This window comes from Schistocerca serialis, chromosome 2, assembly GCF_023864345.2.
Source record: "Schistocerca serialis cubense isolate TAMUIC-IGC-003099 chromosome 2, iqSchSeri2.2, whole genome shotgun sequence".
In the NCBI taxonomy this organism is placed as follows: Eukaryota; Metazoa; Arthropoda; class Insecta; order Orthoptera; family Acrididae; genus Schistocerca; species Schistocerca serialis.
Window position 1 is genome coordinate 1,052,595,182 of NC_064639.1, and position 21,803 is coordinate 1,052,616,984.

The following is a 21,803-nucleotide window of genomic DNA, read 5'->3' on the forward strand; positions in this document are numbered from 1 at the left end:
ACCATCTGTACTTGTGCATGTTACTACTCCACGAGTTTTATCACGTCATTGAATATCAATGCCTAGCAGATAATATTAATAGTAACCTTCCACTTTTTGCTGATGATGCAGTTACAGTAGTGCTCAAAAATATTTTGTAGAAAGAATTATTTACAATTATATAAAGATAAGTCTGTAACAGAAAAAACTGCAAGTGGGTAACTGAGAAGTATGCAGTTATAATCCATTTACTACAAAACTATATTTAGTTTAAACAAAGTTATCTTACATCACAACAAAAATAACAATTCTTCTGGCTCAAAAATAATTTTTTGGTCTAACTATGTAAGAATAGAATAAAATTATTTTGGAATCTGAAGAACAAATCAGTATTTTGTTGCGTATTCATGGGCTTTGGTCACAGCTGCACAACTGTTTGCCATTGAATCCACAAGCTTTTCTAATAGGTCAAGCGGGAGTTTCGGCCATTTATCCAATAAGGCAGCAACAAACTGAAACTAGTTTGAGGAGCTTCCACAAAGAACAAGTCAATCCAGTGCATCACAGAGGTGTTGAGCTGGATTTAGATTTGCGCTCTGGCTTGGCCACCCCAAAAGTCAGATTTTTTTATCTGAAAAGAAGTTTTTAAATGTCTGGGGGTGTGTTTTGAATCATCATAATGCTGAAATAGCCTATTACATGATGTATTATTTCTTCCATATGGAACAATTTTCTTTTCTGAAATGTCAGTGTACAGGAAATGACCCATTTTGTCTTTTATTGGAACTACAGCACCAACCCCACTTCTAGAAAAACATCCCCATACCAAAACACTGCCACCACCATGCATAATGGTCGGTACCTGGTACTTTTCTTTTGTCACTTTGATTTTTTGGTTGACGTATATATGCACATCATCACAAGAAAATATATTAAACGTACTTTCATCACCATATGGAACCTTTGGTCAATCTGTAGCATTCCAAGTTTGATACTTCATTACAAACTCTATCCTGGTCTTCCTATTTCTTTGAATTTAGGAGTGGATTAAGTGATAGTCATCTACCATTTAAATCAGCTACTACTAGGCAACATTTTCAGTAGAGACATGTATGTTCAGTCCATGATGCTGCTCCAGATCATCTATAACTTGTCGAGCGATTTTCTTGGATCAACAGCTGAGTGCTTACAAACTGTTCTCTCCTCCATCACTGTTGTTTTTTGAGGACAACTTGCCCTTGGCTTATTGGCTACTCTTGATTCCTGTTTTTGCCATCAGATGCACACACTTTTTCGTTTTAATATGTTATAGCAACACTAGACTGCAACGCCTAAGTGACAATAGTTGATGAGTAGTGTACCAGCAAAGCAGGTTAAAAAATACTTTTGAATTAAAGAAATATACCTGTGTACTTACATTGTTATTGTATGACCTTACTTAATATGCAACAGCAGCAGCATGAAGCTTTTGACAGAGTGACACAATTACTGTTGTCACTGCATGTGGACAGTACTGACAATATAATACAACTACAAAATAACTTTGAGCGCTACTGCATCTATAATGAAGTACTGTCTGCAAAATGGTGCACAAATATTCTCGTGGATTTTGATAATATTTCAAAGTTCTGCAAAGACTGGAAACTAATAGCCCGAAAACGTAAAATTTTGCATTTAATGAAATGAAAAAAGTAGTACCCTATGACTAAAAGTATCAATGAGTCACAGTTAGAACTGGTCAACTCATACAAATACTGGGTGTAACGCTCTGCATGGAATATGAAAGGGAAAGATAACATAGACTTGGTCACAGGTAAAGCAGATAGCAGACTCCTATTTATTGCTAGAATACTAGAAAAAATGCGATCAGTCTACAAAGGACTTGTGTACTCACTCATGCAACTCATCCTACAATTTTGCTCAAGTGTGTGAGATCTGTACCAAATAGGGCTAACACGATATTCAACGTATACAGAAAAGAGCAGTATGAATTGTCACAGGTTTGTATGACCAAAGGCAGAATGACAGAGAGATGTTGAAGAAACTGAACTGGCACACACTTGAAGTTAGAAACAAACTATCCCGAGAACGACTACTTAAAAAATTTCAAGAACTGGCTCCATGTGATGACTCTAGGAATACACTAAAATTCCCTATGTAACATTTCCATATGGATTAGATTAATTACAACATGCACAGACGCATTTAAACAGTCATTTTTTCTGTGCTCCATACATGAATGGAATGGAAGGAATCAATAATAACTGGTACAATGGGAAGTACCCTTGGCCTTGCACGTCACAGTGGTTTGCGCTTTATAGTCGTAGATATACATTTAAGCTTTGTTTTATACAATATACACTTATGCTTTGTTTTATACATATTGCACAATATGTCACTGTTTCTTTATAAGTTTCTTTCTGAGACTGCATACATAGTGGGTCTCTCCCATCATGAACTGTCCAACTACGCAACAGAATTTTGTAAGACTTAGAATTTAAACCTTTTGACAAGTTACAAGTTGGACAACAGTTCTAACTGTCAAAAGACACAAAAGGGGGGCAATAAGAGAGGAAGGAGCGGAAATATGGAAGCGTCCGATCCAGTCCGTTTGCTTTGACCCATGACGTCACAAATATGGCGGAAACAACCATAAACCATGATTCCAATATTGCGCATATAAAGTCATTACGTACACATTATGAGGACGAGAATACATCGAAAAACAAACACACACACGTTCCACAAACAGCCTAATGACACTAACAGGACAAGTGCGGGAAATAGGGGGGTTTTGGGTAGGGACAAACTAAATATAAACAAATTGAGACACCCACTCCCATACAAAACGACGAAAAAAAACAGACAAAACTCCCCAAATACCACTAACACAATATCATCTGGAATCGGACACTTCCCTTGATCTATATAGCTCAACAGCAGCTCCCGATCCCATAAATTAGGACCTAACACTTCCCTTGACCTATATAGCTCAAAAACATCTCCCAATACCAACATTCACAGCCACACATTGCGATCAAACACTTCCCTTGACCTGTTATCCTTACGACAGTTCCACATACAGCTAGTCCGAGACGCTGGAACTTTAAGTAAGCCTCATTTCTTCACGACAAACTGAACACTTCACGACTTCATCCAAAAACCTGAATAGTTGAAGAAATTTTATTAGAGAAAACGCACTGTCCCCCATCATAGCCGACAACCGAAAACTGTTGACCCTGTCAGTCATATCCATACCTACCAAAGACATAAAAAAAAGCAATTTACCAAAATTCACACACAATGCCACACTCGCAAACTAAACCAAAAATATCACCTAACACACCACCAGGGAGCACCACTGATCGCATCAAAACGACACCTACAAACACGCCACTCTCACAAACTAAATTCCGCGCCGTAGTGACGTCACACACCACAACAGCCTTACGTCACAGGTCAAAGCCGACGGGTGGGATCGGACACTTTGGTCGACCCAAAGGAACGAGACAGGGTTATAGCCTCTCCCTTACATTATTCAATCTAAAAAGTCCAGGGGGGGGGGGGGGCACTTTAATTTTTACATTATGAAAAGGATAGATTAAACAACATCCATACACAGCCCATGCTCCTAACCCCTTGCTCACGTGTCCCCTTCCTTGTTCCCATTCCAGCACAACACAGCCCTCTATTCCACCGACGCACCTAGCTGCAGTACCCTCTCTGCATTATATCCCTGTATGCTCCCACAAGCAGCACTTTACCGTGTCCCACCCCTAGCCTGCTATCCCTCCTCCTCCCTACCCCAGCCTCCTCACTCTCAGCACCCAGTTTGCTTCTCCCATCATGCACTGCTGTTCTCAGTCTGACCTACGCAGCCAGAAACTGTGGTCATGGGTGTTGTCTAATTCTGATGAAGGCTGTTTAGACAAAAGCTCTGTTTGACAGTCTTTTCATTGAGCCTATCTGCAACTCAGCGTCTCTGCTATATTGTGAGTAGCAACTACCTTTTTCATAATTTGGTCAAAAAGGGTAGATTGCCACTAACCATACACTGGAGATGAGTCACAGACAGGCGCAACAAAAAGATTTCTAAACAAGTAAGTTTTCCACCAAAAGGCCTCCTTGTAATTACGAGGGGCGTTTGAAAAGTCCGTGCAAAGTCCAAGAGATAGCACCACCAACACGTATCGAGGTCAGGTTAAGTTAATAGCATCTTTGGAAAGAACACACACAGAGTTTCAGCCATATTGGTCTATTTCTTTGTGTTTGGCATTCATGTGAATCAAGGAAGTCGAGTGATTGTCAAAAAATGGACGAAAAAGAATTTCGTGTGGTGATTAAACATTACTTTATGAAAGGCAAAATGCCTCGGGAGACTAGAGAGATGCTTGATAAACATTACAGTGACTCTGCACCTTTGATTAGAACAGTTTATAAGTGGTTTCAAAATTTTCGGAGTGGCCATATAGGCACAAGTGATACTGAACGTTCTGGACGCTTTGTGGAGGTTACGACTCCAGAAAACATTGATAAAATCCATGATATGGTGATGGATGACAGAAGAGTTGTGGTGTGTGAGATTGCTAGTGCTGTGGGCATCTTGAATGAATAAGTACATAATATTTTGCATAAACCTTTGGACATGAGAAAGCTATCCGCAAGACGGGTTCCGTGATTGCTCACGCTTGACCAAAAACTGAATCGTGTGAAACGTTGCAAGGATAGTTGGCAGCTGTTCTGAAAGAATCCACAGGACTATAAGCGTCGTTTCCCCACTGTGGATGAAACAGGGATAATTCTCATCAACTATCTGGAAAAGGGCAAAACTATTACAGGTGCATATTATTCATCACTATTGGATCGTTTGAAAACCGAGCTGCAAGAAAAACGCTGGTGATTAGACCACAAAAAAATCCTTTTCCATCACGCCAATGCACCAGCACATACCTCAGCAGTTGTGGTCACAAAATTAATGAAAACAGGATTCCAACTCGTTTAACATCCCCCCTATTCTCCAGACTTGGCTCCCTTGGACTACTATTTGTTCCCCAATTTGAAGAAATGGCTGGCGGGACAAAGATTTTATTCAAACGAGGAGGTGATTGCAGCAACCAACAGCTATTTTGCAGACTTGGACAATTCCTATTATTCGGAAGGGATCAACAAATTAAAACAGTGTCACGAATGACGAAGATGATGATAACACAAACACACAGTCCATGGGCAGAAAAACTCCCCAACTTGGCTGGGAATCAAACCCGGGGCCCTGTGATCCAGAGGCAGCAATGCTGGCCACTAGACCACGAGCTGTGGACTCCACAGGAGAGGATAGTGCTTGAGGTATCTCTGATACCTAACTGTCAATAGCCCTCAAAACACATCCACTTGCAGCAGTTTCCAATCACTAGACAGTAGTCAGGGCTATTTCCAGCTGTTTAAGAACAGTAATTCATCCTTTACCTTAAAACAGTACACACAGTAGTGCTGCATTGCTTCCAATGAAATATTTTACAGAAAAGTAAACAAATAACTTGCAACTAAGGTTTTCTCATTATCTTTCATTTTATGGGTTTGAAGCGCTACAAATATTACAGTACCTTGGGCGATTAACAGCTAAAACGAGAGCTCCATTACGCCAACACCAAAAACCTTGTACAAAATTTAATATGTCTGTGGAACGTTTTCCATGTTATATCTGCTATCAAATTCAACAACAACTTTAATCTGTGACAACTGGAGGCAATACACATTCCGGTTGAAATAGGAAACTAATGTGATACGATACGTTTGATATCCACAGTAACTGTAAATCACAAACGTCAACATACTACAAAATAGGTTACGCACAACTCTCACAACGCACAAATTAAGTTTATAGTTGCCGATGTAGTATGAGTTGACACGATATGGAAAAAAAATGTTACTTTAAATAAGGTGCACACAAATCGAGTGAACAGAAAGATAACTTACAGGTGGGAGCCGTAAGATAAATTGGCTCTCTAGCTCCACTGGCGGCTCAGCTTCTCGTTTTGGTTCATTGTGCCGATTCATATTGATGTTTCAGATTTTACCTACGGTTTGCTGTGTATATGTGGTTTGCATAATACATCACTCTCTAACGTTTATATACAATATCATATGTACATATACTCCACACCGTTTTGACACTAGGTAAACAACACTTGTTGCAAGGAACGTATGGAAGATACAACAGTTCACGACGACATTACGAACCACCTTTGGTCAAATTCTTCATATTTTCTTCCCCCTGTGTTCGGCAATTAATACTCTGTCGTGTGAATCACATAGTCAAAATTTCTGATAATTTAATGAGGTACTTCAATACTACAAAAGGAAAGCAACAAGGGATACAAACACAATCAACTCAAGTATGATACGAGCCCTCGGTAAGGCCAATTCACACTGTCCGTCACATCTAAGTACCATAGTGGGAGTATTCACATTGTCTGTCACGTCAGTAGCGAATAGTGGAAATAATGTTACGAGCCACCATCCGTAATAACGTAAAAAAGCCGGAGCATCGTCCTGGAATTGAGGAACTAAAAATGATTAAGTTCATTTATGACCCAAGCTAGATTCACAACGTATGTTCTTGAATAATTTTATGTGAAAAGTGCTGAGAAGTGAAATAACATTCCAAAATATCGACATTTAATTGCCAGCGTTGATATATACACACAAACATGTCAAACACTATTTATAAGGGAATAAAGGACAATTCATGCCGGTCGTCACGTCACGCCCCATGAAAACATTCTGCAACTTATTTCAAGACTTCAAATGGTGGCATCCATATTGACCGTCCCGTCACGTCACGCCACATCAAGTCACGGCACGTCAAGTCACGACACCGTAACGGTGTCATATTTCGTTCCCTCGTTGTTATCAGTTGTTTGTTGTTCGTTATTTCTTTTTTTTTTAAATTTATTATTAATGACGAAAGATTAAGTGAACCAGTGAGGCAGCAGTCTAAATCGTATGACTAGAGTGTACTAAATTAGTTACCATCTACTAAAATGATGAAGTGGATTTTTATACATATGGGTAATATATTTAATATTTTACAATGAAATGGATTGCAATTTAGCTGCAGCTTGAAGAAAAAGAAATATTATGAATAGAGTCATGTTGATGGGTGTGTGTAACTTATTTGTATGTTAATTCGGTGAACCATAGAATATTACTTGAGAAACTTGGGTGTTATGGAGTCAGAGCCATAGAACTCTCCCTCATAAGCTTCTATCATAAGCAGGAATCCAACTGCGTCTACAATAACTAAGAGTTCCAGTACTTATACGTAACTCGAGGGTCATCCTCTTTGTTCTGTGCTTGGCCCTTTACTGTTTATAATATTTGTGAATGATCTTCTCAGCAACTTGCCCTGTAAATCTGCACTGTATGCTGATGACACAAGAACCATGAGATCTGGGGTAGAAATAAACAAATTGAAACTATAGAACAAAGACTATTTTAACCTGTGTAATACATGGTTCAAAACCAATGTTCTATCCATCAACTACGAAACAGACAGTGAACATCGCTTTCAGTTTATCAAGCAGTGAGACTGAGTGTTCAACTGTTAAGGCACTTGGTATATACCTTGATTCCAAATCAATTAGAGACAAATACAAACATCACATTTGCAGAAAACTCTCATGTGTTAACTTTGTATTGACTAAAATACAGACATGTGTACCATCATCTCTGTTTCTTAACTCCTACTACGCCTCCTTTCACTGCCATCTACGATATGGTATTCTTTTATGGGGCAATGCTGTAGGGGCCAAAAAAATGTTATCTGAAAAAAGGCTATCAAGTCTATTCCTGGAGCTACAAACTTTAAAACCTCCTGCAGACCACTTTTTAAAGACTTGAAAGTATTGACAGTCCCATCACTTTTTATGTACTGTTGCCTTCTTAACTTTAAAGAAAACTCAAATTAATAAACTGTTCTCTAGTGTATATTTTATGTGCATTGTGTTCTATTACTATCTATACTGTAACTGTGTCAAAAAATGTATTTGCATAATATATGTAAACTCCTATGATGACATAAATGGGATAACAATGCTCAAATATTGGTCAAAATAAGCAAATAAAATAAAAATAAATAAATATGTTGTCAGGTATATGTGATGTCTGATAAAGAAGAGAACTGAAACCTGCCATCACTACAGCAGTGGCAAAATGCATTGTTTGTAAACTATAAATAAATTAATGTTTTAGAGTTGTATATTTAAGCATGAGTTTTGGCAGACTTATTTATTGTTAAGTAGCTCTCTGGATTGTATGTGAAACAGTTTTGCAAGCACCAGTGATCAACATTTATGTATTTTCACTAGCGAACCCAATTATAAACAAGGCACCTGAACTGTTAAGAGCCAAATACAGGATCTAAAGAAAATCTATAAATCTTGAAGGGAAAGGTGCTGAGGGAGATATGACTAATGCACAAAAATTTGCACTGGAATGGCAGCTACACTTAATCTCAAACAAAACAATTTTTCGTGGGATATGATGGCAGCTCGTAACACTGTGTTCCTTTTAGTAATCCTGGGTATAATTTGACGAAAAAAAAGAAGGAAAGAAACGAAAATGGGTGCCTCGACTTCCTAAAACATATAATGCAGATTCCTCTTCCTCAGGCTCCTTGTATAGTAAATGAAATTCCCTTTCTGTGCCATGTAATGGCTACTGATAGCGTTGGGGTAGGTAACTATAGCAAAACTCTTCCATCTGGTGTACAAGATGTATGAGACTGGCAGAACAACCTCAGACTGCAAGAAGAATACAATAATTCCAATCCAAAAGATAGCAGGTGTTGACAGCTGTGAACATTACCGAACTATCAGTTTAATAAGTCATGGTTGCAAAATACTAACACGAATTCTTTACAGATGAATAGAAAAGCTGGTAGAAGCTGACCTCAGGGAACATAAGTTTGGATTTGGTAGAAATGTTGGAACATGCGAGGCAATACTGACCCTATGACTTATCTTAGAAGGTAGGTTAAGGAAAGGTAAACCTATGTTTCTAGCATTTGTAGACTTAAAGAAAGCTTTTGACGATATTAACTGGAATACTCTCTGTCAAATTCTGAAGGTGGCAGGGGTAAAATACAGGGAGTGAAAGGCTATTTACAAATTGTACAGATGTAAGATGGCAAGAACTATGCCTCTTACATGAAGTCATTAAAGATCACCAAACTCATGTTGAGCGAACAGTAAGGCTGAACAAAAATGACTGACAAGCCACAATGCATCTTGTAGAGGGTATAGTATGGACATATTGGAATAATTAATGTTGGGTGATGGTTTTAAAGTAATTAACGTGACATGAAAACTTTGTGGAAACGCGTCGATTTACTAGAGGCTAGTTTATCCCAGGGAAGTATTCAGAGTTGACCGCGGCCGGGGGCGCGCTCGGCTGGGGAGCGGCGAAGGGAATCGACACTAGGCAGCTTAGGGCGGCTCAAACTCTGAGAAAGCAGTAACGGGGCGGGGCCTCCAGCTGCCTTAAGATGAGTGACAGTGAGGGGGTGGTTTACCCCATGCTGGTGTAATGGGAAGCAGACAGAGAACTTGTATGCCTGTTGATAAATGTTCGAAGTCTCGTTTTCAGTGAAACATGTGAGAAAGCCGCGCAAAGCTATGGTGGAGCGGTCAACAGAGGCCGAAATATGCGTGTTCATGACTATAGCAACTTCACGCTGAATTCACAGTCCACAGAGTCTGAAGTAAATCAGGTGAAGAGCGACAGAATGAAATACGCTGGCCTCCGATGGGAACATAGCACCAAGGAATTTGAAGTACTCTTCTGGGAGTCAGAATTCCGGAAAAATTGGTGTTTTGTGCAGACGCTAACCTTGATGGGTGGCCTGGGAGGAGCTAAATAGCAGAAGCTGAGAGGAAGAGAAATTTTATGGGAATTTGTTCACTCCCCAGCGCAGGTATTTGTCGGCGCTGGGAAGCGATGCATAATTAATGCGAATGGCGCTGCAATTGGCGTAAGTGATTTTGCTGGAGGGGAAACCGAGGTGAAGAGCGGACTGGCAGAAGTCTCCGTAGAGGCCTTCCATTCCCAGCTTGCCTGAGAGAGAGTGAGCATCTCTGCAGTTTCGGACTTAGCAGATGGAACGATTGAGCTTGGAGATAGAAAGTGTTAGTTCAGCTATGTACTGAGCAAGATAGCTAGGAGTGAATAGACGAGAGCAGCCTTGCAGCACCACGAGGTCGGCCGACGTCCACACAACGACGACGCCCCGCCATGCTGAATTCGGTGATATTGCACCCGCTCCGGCTTGAGTTAGGCCACTGATTAATTTGTTGGATCACGTTGGCAAAGTTTCCACGAGGGTTTCATGGGCCCCGTATTGTGGAATTTTCTCGCACTTCACATTACGCCTGGGTCAGTCGATAGGAATTAATTTTGATTTATCGCGCTTTACTCCATGTAAACGCAATTTATTCCACTGCCTGTTAGGAGAGTCATGTAACGTGATGACTGAAGGTCGGGAGTTAAAATAAATTTGTGCTAATCGACTGCATCTGTTTTCAATCAAGTAGTTGAAATACCAAGTCACTTTCTTAATTAATTTTATGTTCAACATTTGCATCTGGCGTTCAATAGCTGCTATAACATCAATGTGCACCCCTTTTTAATTAAAAGTGATCAATTTTGAATCAATTAATGTCAGCACCGCCACCGCAGTTCAATCAGGAGTCACAGGGCCTTACTACTTTCTTTGCATTATCCGATATTGCGGCAGTTTTGCACTATCTGTTGATCTGTTAGTCAATTAGCTGGGGTGAAAATACGTCAAAACCAGATAGGTGACGGGTGGGGTGTTACGCAGAAACCAGGTGGCAGTTATAAGAGTCGATGGGCGCGAAAGGGAAGCAGTGGTTGAGAAGGGAGTGACACACAGTTGCAACCAGTAACGAAACAAAAGAAAAATTTGGAGTAGGAATTAAAACCCATGGAGAAGAAATAAAAACTTTGAGATTTTCTGACATCATTGTAGTTCTGTCAGAGACGGCAATGGACGTGGGAGAGCAACTGATTAGAATGGACACTATCTTGAAAGGAGGATATAAGGAGAACATCAACAAAAGTAAAACGAGCATAATGGAATACTGAGGGTATTAGAGTAGCAAATGAGATACTTAAAGTAGTGGATGAGTTATGCTCTTTGAGGAGCAAAATAACTGATGCTGGTCGAAGTATAGAGGACATAAAATGTAGATGGGCTATAGCAAGGAAGGTGTTTCTGAAGAACAATTTCTTAATACCAAGTATAGATTTAAGTGTCAGGAAGTCTTTTCTGAAAGTTTTTGTGTGGAGTGTAGCCATTTGTGGAAGTGAAACATGGATAAACAGTTTAGACAAGAAGAAGAGAATAGAAGCTTTTGAAATGCAGTGATACAGAAGAATGCTGAAGATAAGATGGATAGTTCACGTAACTAATGAGGAGGAAATGAATAGAACTGGGGAGAAGAGGAATTTGTGGCAGTACTTGACTAGAAGAAGGGATCAGTTGGTAGGACACGTTCTCGTTCTGAGGCATCAAGGGATCTTCAATTTAGTACTGGATGGAAGGGTGGAGGGTAAAAATCGTAGAGGGAGAACAAGAGATGAATACAGCAAGCAGATTCAGAAGGATGTGGTTGCAGTACTTATTTGGAGATGAAGAGGCTTGCTCAGGATAGAGTAACATGGAGAACTGCGTCAAACCAATCTCTGGACTGAAGTCCACAACAACAACAATAACAACCATGTAATGACGTTTTTCGGACCCACATTCCTTTTTGCATTGTTTTACACTTCTGCTTTCCTTTTCTAATATGCAAGCCATGACTGCAAACTGCAAATTATCGGAGTCCAATAAATGTCCTTTTCGTACAAATGTTGACTCGAGGATCCACATGTATAATCTACTGCATTATGCATACATAACATTAGTGACTACACTGGACCCAGAACAAGTCCCACCCATTCACCCCCTCCATACCTGTCAAAATGCTAAGCCCTGCCCATGGTCGGTCAAGCCCCAACTTCACAGGTATGTCAGTCATAAAAACAAGAAATACAAATTAGAATTAGTACAAATTTCAGTTATTCCAAATATCACTGTCTAAAGAGTGCATTATTAAAGAAATAAAAATATCTGTGGTCAATACGTGAATTGGAAACATCATCATCAATTAAAAACAAAGATGCTTGTCCAAAGACTCTCCATCCTCTAAGGTACGTTTTTGCCCAATTTACTGCACAGTTTCTTTTTATAATGAGATGTGTGTTAAATATAGTGTGAGAGAAGGAATGCTATTCTACAAATAAATATTCCATTCACATTCGTTTAGTCCAGGCCAATATAGTCTTAATGTTCGTAGTGTGCAATCTAATATCTTAATTTTGAAAGTATGTCATATAACAATGTATGATTTCTAACTGCAGCAATTATTTTTTGTTCAAAAACCTACAAACAAGCAAGCGAGGCAAAACATATGCACTGTGCAGTGAGAACCAAAGACCATGAGTTGTTGACTGTATGACGTAGACCAACAAATTTATGCAGTGTGTAGATACTCTCGAGCGTACCAGTTACCTTTTTGGTAGGGGAGCAAGCACTCAGTTGCTGTGGAGACGGGGGTAGGACTTGTTCCAGGTCCAAAGGCTGTCGCTAAAGGCAGGACCATGTTGGGAAAGTGGCTGGAGTGGGAAACAGTATTGATAGAGATCAGAGCTACAATATTGAGTGTGACCAGGTAAAAATAGCACCTGAAACAAACCATACAAATGTTGAACAGCTCTGTCAGGAGGGTCAATATGGAGCTAGATCAGCTGCTTTGGGTGGCTACTATGTCAGTCATCGGTTTGGTTTCTGTCGATACTATTGGTAGGTGGGACTTCACAAGGCATGGTCTGCATCTCAGTAGGAAAGGGATAGGTAAATTGGCTTGAATGATAGCAAAATCTTTAAGGGAGGAGCACTGAAACTCATGGGAATACCTCTTTTTTTGGGTAAGATCAGTGTCCAATGATTTAACATTGGATGAAATTAAACGTAATGAGACAGGCAGGCAGCTACTACAGATGTTTAAATATCATAAAAGCACAGCGAAAAATAATGTTAGAATGTCACAAGCTTCCCACAAAAGCACAGTGAAAAATAATGTTAGAATGTCACAAGCTTCCCATAAAAGCACAGTGAAAAATAATGTTAGTATATTGCATCAGAATATCAGGAGATTAAAAAACAAACTAGATGAGCTTCTTATTTGTTTAGAAAATTCAGAAACTGAGAGTGGAATAGATGTACTATGCCTGTCTGAACATCATGTAGTCACAGACATGGAAAAGATAAATGTAGGTAGATGTAAGATTTCAGCACATGTAAGCAGAGGCTATCGAGAGAGAAGAAGTTGCCATATATGTTAAAATTTATCATAGTGTGAAAAATTTATAAACCAAAAAGTTATGTGTAGTACATCATATAGAAGCATGTGCATGTGAGCTTAAGCTAAATAATCGTTCTTTTATAATTGTAGCTCTATATAGGTCCCCATTGGCAAATTTTCAGATATTTTTTGGATAACTTGGATACGGAGTGATGGCAATGTAGATTTTCTGAAAGAGTCTGATAGAAAGATTGACATTGAATATTACTTGGTTCTTTCAATTTGATGTCAGTTATTGATTTTTCTACTCAGTTGGTACAGGAAATCAGCACAATGATAGATAACGTTTTTATAGACTACGATAAATTTAATCAAGTAAAAACTTTTCCTGTTAAGAATTGTCTGTCTGACCATGATCCACAGCTAGCTCTACAGTATATGACACAGCTCTGTACAGTGATGCTAAGCAGTTCTCCAGAATAGCGCACTGAATTAACAATTTAATGAATGCAAATTTTAGGGAAAGATTGCAACAGTTACACTAGGATGAGGTGCACAGGGAACCTGATGCTAATTTAAAATTTAGCCTATTTCATGATACCTTTGCGGCTATATTTGAAAACAGTTTCCCTAAGAAAACAGTGATACATATTACTAAGAAAACTTCTAAAGAGCCATGGCTTACAAAAGGGATAAAAAAGGAAACGTATCTTACAACTAGAAGAGGTAATGATTCAGAAACAATTAAAGATTATAAAAACTACTGCATGGTATTAAGAAAAGTTATTAAGAAGTCCAGAAGTATGTGCATTATATCCAAGATTAGCACATCTGCTAATAAAATTAAAACAATTTGGAATAGTGTTAAAAGGGAATCAGAGCAACTGAGAGCACAGGAAGACTATATTTCTATTAGACTCAATGAACAGCTTGTTAACAAAAAGTCAGAAGCAGAAAATATTTTTAATAATCATTTTTAAGAGAAAATCGGATCTAGTTATTCACCTTAAAATGAGGGCTGTATGTGGAAGACGCAATACCTGTGTAATTTGATAAAATTGAAATTCAATCTACCTCTCCTACTGAAACGGGTAAATAATAAATTCACTCAAAAGTAGAAGCTCATATGGAATTGATAGCATTTCCAACAGAGTGCTAAAAGCTCTGTTCCCAACAGATAAATAGGTTTCTTAGCCACATATGTAGTAGCTCACTGAAACAGAACATTTTTCCAAATAGACTGAAACATGCAATGGTTAAACCATTGCATAAAACAAGGGAGAGGTCTGATACTAACAACTACTGCCTGATGTCACTTCTGACAGCTTCATCCAAAATTTCTGAAAAAGTAATCTAGTCAAAAATAGCTTCACATATTTGTAAAAATAAAGTACTAACAGAATGTCAATTTGGTTTTCAGAAACGTTTTTAAACAAGAAATGCTGTGTATGCTTTCATTGGTCAAATGTTAAATGCTCTGAATAACCAAACATCACCCATTGGGATAGTTGAGATCTCACAAAGGCTTTTGACTCTTTGAATCATGACATTCTTCTAGTTCAGTTTAAGTATTGTAGTAAGAGTGGGACAGTGCACAAATGGTGTAATTCATATTTAACTGGAAGAATGCAGAAGATTGAAAGTAACAGTACAGATAGTCTGTAAAAATCAGCAGTCCTCTAACTGGGAGGCATCGGGAATGGTGTCCCACATGGTTCACTCATTAGTCCTTTATTGTTTTCTTACTATATATTAATGACTTGTCAGTCTATATTCCTAAAGATATAGTGCTAGTTCTTCTTTCTGATGATACAAGTATAGTAATGACACCCAACAAACAAGAATTACCTAAGTAAATTGTAAACAATGCCTCCAGAAAATTAGTAAGTGGTTCTGTGCAATTGGACTCTGACTAAATTTAGAGAAAAAACAATTCTGCTCAGTAAATGGCATAATGCCATTGATAATCATAGATTATTGCTAAGGCAGATTGTTCAAAATTTCTGGGTGTGTGCATTGATGAGAAATTGAATTGGAAGAAAAGCATTGATGATCTGCAGGAACAGTTATGTTCAGCTATTCGTGCTATTAGGGTTATTACAAATTTTGTGATTAACATATCAGCAAATTAGGCAACTATAACTATTTTTATTCAATGCTTTCATATTGCTTCATATTTTGGGGTAATTCATCAAGAAGAGAAAAAGTATTCATTGTTCAAAAGTGTATAATCAGAGTAATGGCTGGAGCCCAACCGGGACTAGCTTGCAGGCATTTATTTAAGGAACTTTTGATATTCACAGTATCTTTGCAATACATACATTCACTTACCTATCCCAAGTCAAAAATAATAGCGAAGTGCAAAGATATAACACTAGAAGAAAGGATGATATACACAATTCTTGGTTAAATCTGACTTTGGCACAGAAAGGGGTGAATTATGCTGCCACAAAAATCTTTGATGATTTGTAATAGTAGCAGTAGTAGTAGTAGTAGTAGTAGTAATAGTAGTAGCTTTATTCATTTGTAGATCTCTTTTTACAAGGATATAGGATATGTCAAAGTATTTACAAGTTTAGACCAATTAAAAATAAGCTAATTCGTATACACAGACTTCTAGTTAGAGACAATCATTAGATTTACTCCTGGTATGCAATACTTACATTAAATAATGTAATGCCACCTGTTCAGTCATATCACACTATTAGTCACTGTACACACTATACACACATTGTTTCATAACACTTCACTTACTACACACAAACACACACACACACACACACACACACACACACACACACACACACACACACACTGGTGACCTTTGGGCCATTTTCTGTACCGCAACTTCCCATTTGCTATTCTGAAAACTGAGTCAGCATTCCTCTATAATGAGTGAGATGTTGAGCTCAGAAAGAGGAAGAGGTGTTAGTTTTTTGGTATGCATAGCTTGGGGGTAAGTATTTCTAGAAAGGAAAAAAGAAGGAAAAAAACATAAAGTGAAGGTGTTACATGGAATGTTGGATGTTTTATAATCATTGTTATTATTATATAATTGTACAACTTTTATCAAACCCCCATCCTGTTTTATCTAAGTATTCCATCAATGTATAAAAGATAGCGCTAAAAGAATGACAGACAGCCAACAAACATTTAAAAGCAAATTAAAAGAATTTCTGAATGACAGCTCCTAGTCAGTATATATATATATATATATATATATATATATATATATATATATATGTGTGTGTGTGTGTGTGTGTGTGTGTGTGTGTGTGTGTGTGTGTGTGTGTGTAATGGAAGTTATGATAAACTGAAACGTTTCACGCCATTGCAAATGTCGTATTCATGATCCATGGAACAAGTATTAATGTAATGTAATTTCACGACACGACACATCTAACATACACAAGTCTGGACCAACACCGCAAGTGTACAAGTCTGGAACAGCCAACTTCTTCGATTCGTGTTGTGCATGTGCTTTTTTCACGTAAAAACAATTGAAAATTATCTGCGATGTTAAAAGTCCCCGCGAAAAAGCGGTTGAGGGCAGCTATGCTATTTGGAATCACGTGCCGTGACGTTACGGACAGTGTGAATACATCTTGACGTTAGGGTGCCGTGACAGCCAATGTAAAATTGGCCTTAAATAGAGCCTATTTACCTCATCCAGTACGTTCATTTTCCCTTACAAAACTAATTAGGCCAGAAACAACTGTGTTTCTTTCTTTCATTAGAGCTCTAATGAGAAATTGATTCAACAAGTCTGTTCTTAATTACATATAGAGTGGGCATTAGCTTTGTTATATTAGTAGTGTAAAACCTAAATAATCTAAGGAATATATAACCAAGTCACTATGGAACATTTGCAACTTACCACAGAAACAAAACGAAATAACAAAAATTTTCAGAAGACGTAAAAGCATGATATCCACTATCATACCACATGTCAGTGCGCTCAAAATATTTCAACTCCCGATATTAGCGGACGACGACACCGTCAAGACTTACTTCTCAAGAAACCTTGATATGACGTGCAGTGACAGTCTGTTGACGACTGTTGTGAATGCCTCCAATGAAATGCATAGTGAAATGTTTTGACGTGACGTGACAGCTAGTGTAACTTGGCAACACAGGTATCTGTGTTGGTGCCTTGTTGTTTTGATATAATTATCAATGGACTGCTCTCTATTATGATACGTCACATTATTATATGGATACAATGCACCCTACCTTCTTTGTAGTTATGACCTCAGTAACATCAAAAATTCTATTGATAGTACAATTGCTAATTTGCTTTGGAGAGAATATTTTTGCTAAACGAAAAACGAGATGCAGCAAATGATTTTTAGTTTTAAGACCAAACTTCGGACTACTGACCTTACTTGTGTATAATATGTGTGTAGAAAAACTTGGTAGGTGTGCTTTGGACTTTTGATGGGTTTTTGAATGTTGTCATACATTTGAGGTTAGAAATAAATGTTTCTTTTTAAAAATAGCCTAAGGTATTTATCAACATTGTAGTAAAGCATGGCTGGTAAAGTATATGGCCGTAAAGAAGATACTCACGTACCCAGTTTTGACGATAACTAGAGATCATACAAGTGCAAAACATTGGCAATGCCAGGCGAAAGATAACTAATTGAAAAACTGGCAGGCGAAGAAAATCTTGGGGAATTATAATGAAGGCAATTTTAGAATGCAATGAAAGTCTTGACTTTGTTAATGGCTGATTAATTAAAACAGAAGAAAATGTTTAAAATACAAAACCAGTATTTATGCATGGATGAAGGATAATGGAAAGGCAAGGAAATGTACAATTTTGTCACTGAACAATGACGTTTGCAAAAGACACCAGTTGGTGTCTCCATGGAAAAAAAATTTATATATATATATATATACAATAAAGATAAATAAAATAAAAGCCCTTGCTTCACGCTGTTGAATGTAGAACTCCAAACGATATTTGAGACAAACTGCAAAAGACTTATGATTTTCACTCCACTGCTAATCATGATGAGTATATTATGGAGGTTTGGTGGATGGCGGAATCCTTCACGAACAGTAATTATCCTCCCACCCTTGCACAAAAACAAATCTCCTGTGCCTTATCTTTTCAGTCTTCCACCACCTCACAAAGTCCCACTGTCTGGCAGCAGAGGAGCATTCCCCTCATAACTCAGTACCACCCAGGGCTGCAGCAACTGAATACATTCTCCGCCAGGGTTTCGGTTAGCTCTCATTGTGCCCTGAAATGAGAAGTGTCCTATGCTTCCCACCCCTCCCACAGTGGCATTCCGTCGTCCACCGAACCTAAACAATATACTTTTGCATCCCTACACTACCCCTGCTCCCAACCCCTTACCTCATGGCTCATACCCCTGTAATAGACCTAGATGCATGACCTGTCCTATACATCCTCCCACCACCACCAACACCTACTCCAGTCTTGTCATAAACATCATCTATCCCATCAAAGCAAGGCTACCTGTGAAATGTGATCTACAAGCTAATCTGCAACCACTGTGCTGCATTCTATGTGGGCATGACAACCAACAAGCTTTCTGTCCATATGAATGGCCACCGACAAACTGTGGCTAGGAAACAAGTGGATCGCTCTGTTGCTGAGCATGCTGCCAAACATGACATCCTTCATTCCAATGACTGCTTCACAGCCTGAGCCATATGGATCCTTCCCACCAACACCTGCTTTTCTGAATTGTGCAGGTGCAAACTTTCCCTGCATTATATCCTATGTTCCCTTAACCCTCCTGGCCTGAGCCTTTGTTAGTCATTGTCCTCTCCCATCCAGCCCCTTCTCTGTACCCATTCCAACACTACACAGTCCTTATTTCTCCATCACACCCAGTATTTTTACTTTTCTCCTTTTCTGCTATCTCCCCCCCCCCCCCCCTCGCCACTGCCCTGTGTCTAGCCTCCTGACTGCACATAGATGCCCTACCCTCTTTCCACCTTGTCACTGTGTGCTCTTTAAAGCATATAACTGTCTGCCCCCTCTACCCTACTATCCCTCCCCCTGCTTGCCCCACCTCCACCTTAGTCCCACCCAGTCACCACTCCTGTCATGCACTGGTGCTGCTGCTCGCAGTGTGACCTCAGTTGCCTGAGACTGTAGTCGTGTGTGAGAGTTGCTTTGCATGAGTGTGTATATATATGTGCTTGTTGTCTACTTTTAACGAAGGCCTTACTGGCTGAAAGCTATATTTGTGATAGTCTTTTTGCCATGCCTATGTGCGAGTCAGCATCTCCACTATATGGTGAGTAGCAACTTTCCTTTTCAGAATATTGTTAAAACTTTTCAGGGGTGCACTTGATAAGCATACCTTCTACATCACAGTTGCAAGCTGTGATGTAATGTTTGTGGGCATTCTTTGGAAACCACAACTTGTCACATTCTTCCAGTTTACTAAGGTCTCCAGTTAGTCAACTGTCAACAGCCAATTGTTCAAGAGGAAGCAGATTATCCAATGTAAAGCTTATCCAATATAAAGATTATCCAATGTAAGGAGCTCATTACAAAGAACTTCAGAAATACTCTCAGTTTTTCTCAGAATAGAAACATTCAAAACTCAAGCCAAAATGGGCTGAAGTATGTTTTCTATTTCTGCAAGCAACCTGCAAACAAAAGATGTCTGGCTATGAAAACATTGTGTGAACTAACTGAATAGTTCTAAAAAAAAAGACTTGGAATGAACAATAGAAGAATTTTTTAGAGGTAAATGCTTAAGAAAGTATTACTGAACACCACACTACTGTTCCAAAATCCTGCTGGCTGAAGGTCCTAAAGTGGCTGTACGTCTCAAAAAACTTGTGATGTGAAATGTTAAACTTAAGACTAATTTCCTTCTAATTCTTCCCAGTGAACAGAGCAATCGTCAAAATAATGGTCAACATTGATGAGAAATTCAAATACTTCTTCGCTAAAGACTCGAAAGCCTTTATACAGGCATTATGCATTGAATGAACATTGCACTTTCTGATGTTTATACATTGTCTGTCCAAAGTTGCATTGTTATATAACACTTAATCTCTGACCAAAATTTAATGGTTGTTTGTATTCCTTTTTTATGATTAACTTTGGTGATTTCATTGAAACTCAATGTGTAATACGATGAACATGCTGCTTCTAACATATGTTCCTGAAAATAAGGTACCTCATTTTCTTAAATGAAAGTGAAAAATGGCAGGAACACTATTAGTGAACATTTTCTTAAAAATGCTACACATATCATTCGATGAATTGATAGAGTAATTGGAAATCACTGATTTCATTGTCCAAATCAATTCAGGGATGGTGAAACTATCCTTGGTACTAAACATCAGTATTATTGTCACACATAACAAAGTTGAAGGTTGTGTCTGATATGAAAGTTCTAAATGTATGTGCAGAGTAGAGTAGAGTTTTATTGATCACGGTAATCATATAGTACACAAATGGTACATTCCGATGTAGGACAAATCAGTGTATAACAAAATATAATACTAAATAATTTATATTTACATTAATTTCATCTTGATCATTGAGCTACAATATATAGAGCAAATATTGTACAAAAATAAAGAGAAGGTATTATAAAGCAGAAAGAGTACGTACTATACTGACAGACTAACATTTGTATTATAGTAACATGTGCATGGTAAATCATTAAAGTTCTACTAACATTTATGTGATACATCACTAAGGCAAAGACACAAATCTTTAGTGTACTTCTTGAAGGGACTCATGTCAGCTATAGAAGCAGTGATGAGTCAAATACACCATAGTAGCTGACTTGAAATTTGCCAAGTCATTTATTAATTTAATTTGTTTTAAAAAACTTTCCCATAATATAGGGTTCCTTTTTATTTACGGTGGTGTTGCAGAGCTCTAAATGAAAGTTTCTGTTTTTCCTAGTGTTATAGGAGTGGACCACCTTCTTCTTTTTTTTCTTTTTCTTTTTTCTTTGGAAGTGAGTGGGATTTTCCATTGAATATTTTTTAACAAAAACTGTTGTCTCATACACGTATATACATGGAGTGGCAGGATTTCTAAATTTCTAAAGAGTGGTCTACAGGTTTCGTTCCATTTTACACCTTCCATTATTCTTATAATTCTTTTTTGTAGCCTAAAGAACTTTTGGCTAAGAGGAGAGCTACCCTGGAAAATAATTCCATATTTCAGTTGTGAGCATATGTAGGCAAAATACACAATTTTCACACAATCTCTGTTGTAGCAACCTTCTAATATTTTCATAACATAGCAAGCAGTGCTTAATTTCTGACAGACTTTTTCAATATGCGTCCACCATTTAAGATGATCTTGGAGTCATAAACCCAAGAATTTAATGTTGTCTGTGCTATGAAGGTCCTTATCAGATATCTGAACAGTTTGTTCACCTT

General features: G+C 38.2%; 1 protein-coding gene across 1 annotated transcript in view; it reads right to left on the minus strand.

Moving 5' to 3' along the window:
- The window catches only part of LOC126458498 (transcription initiation factor TFIID subunit 7), a 68,196-nt gene extending 61,915 nt beyond the window's left edge, over positions 1–6,281 (minus strand). Inside the window, exon 1 of the mRNA XM_050095591.1 lies at positions 5,953–6,281. Within this exon, the coding sequence (XP_049951548.1) occupies positions 5,953–6,033 (81 nt within the window). The 5' untranslated portion in view covers positions 6,034–6,281. The remainder of the gene's footprint in view (positions 1–5,952) is intronic.
- Between the last annotated feature and the right edge of the window lie 15,522 nt (positions 6,282–21,803).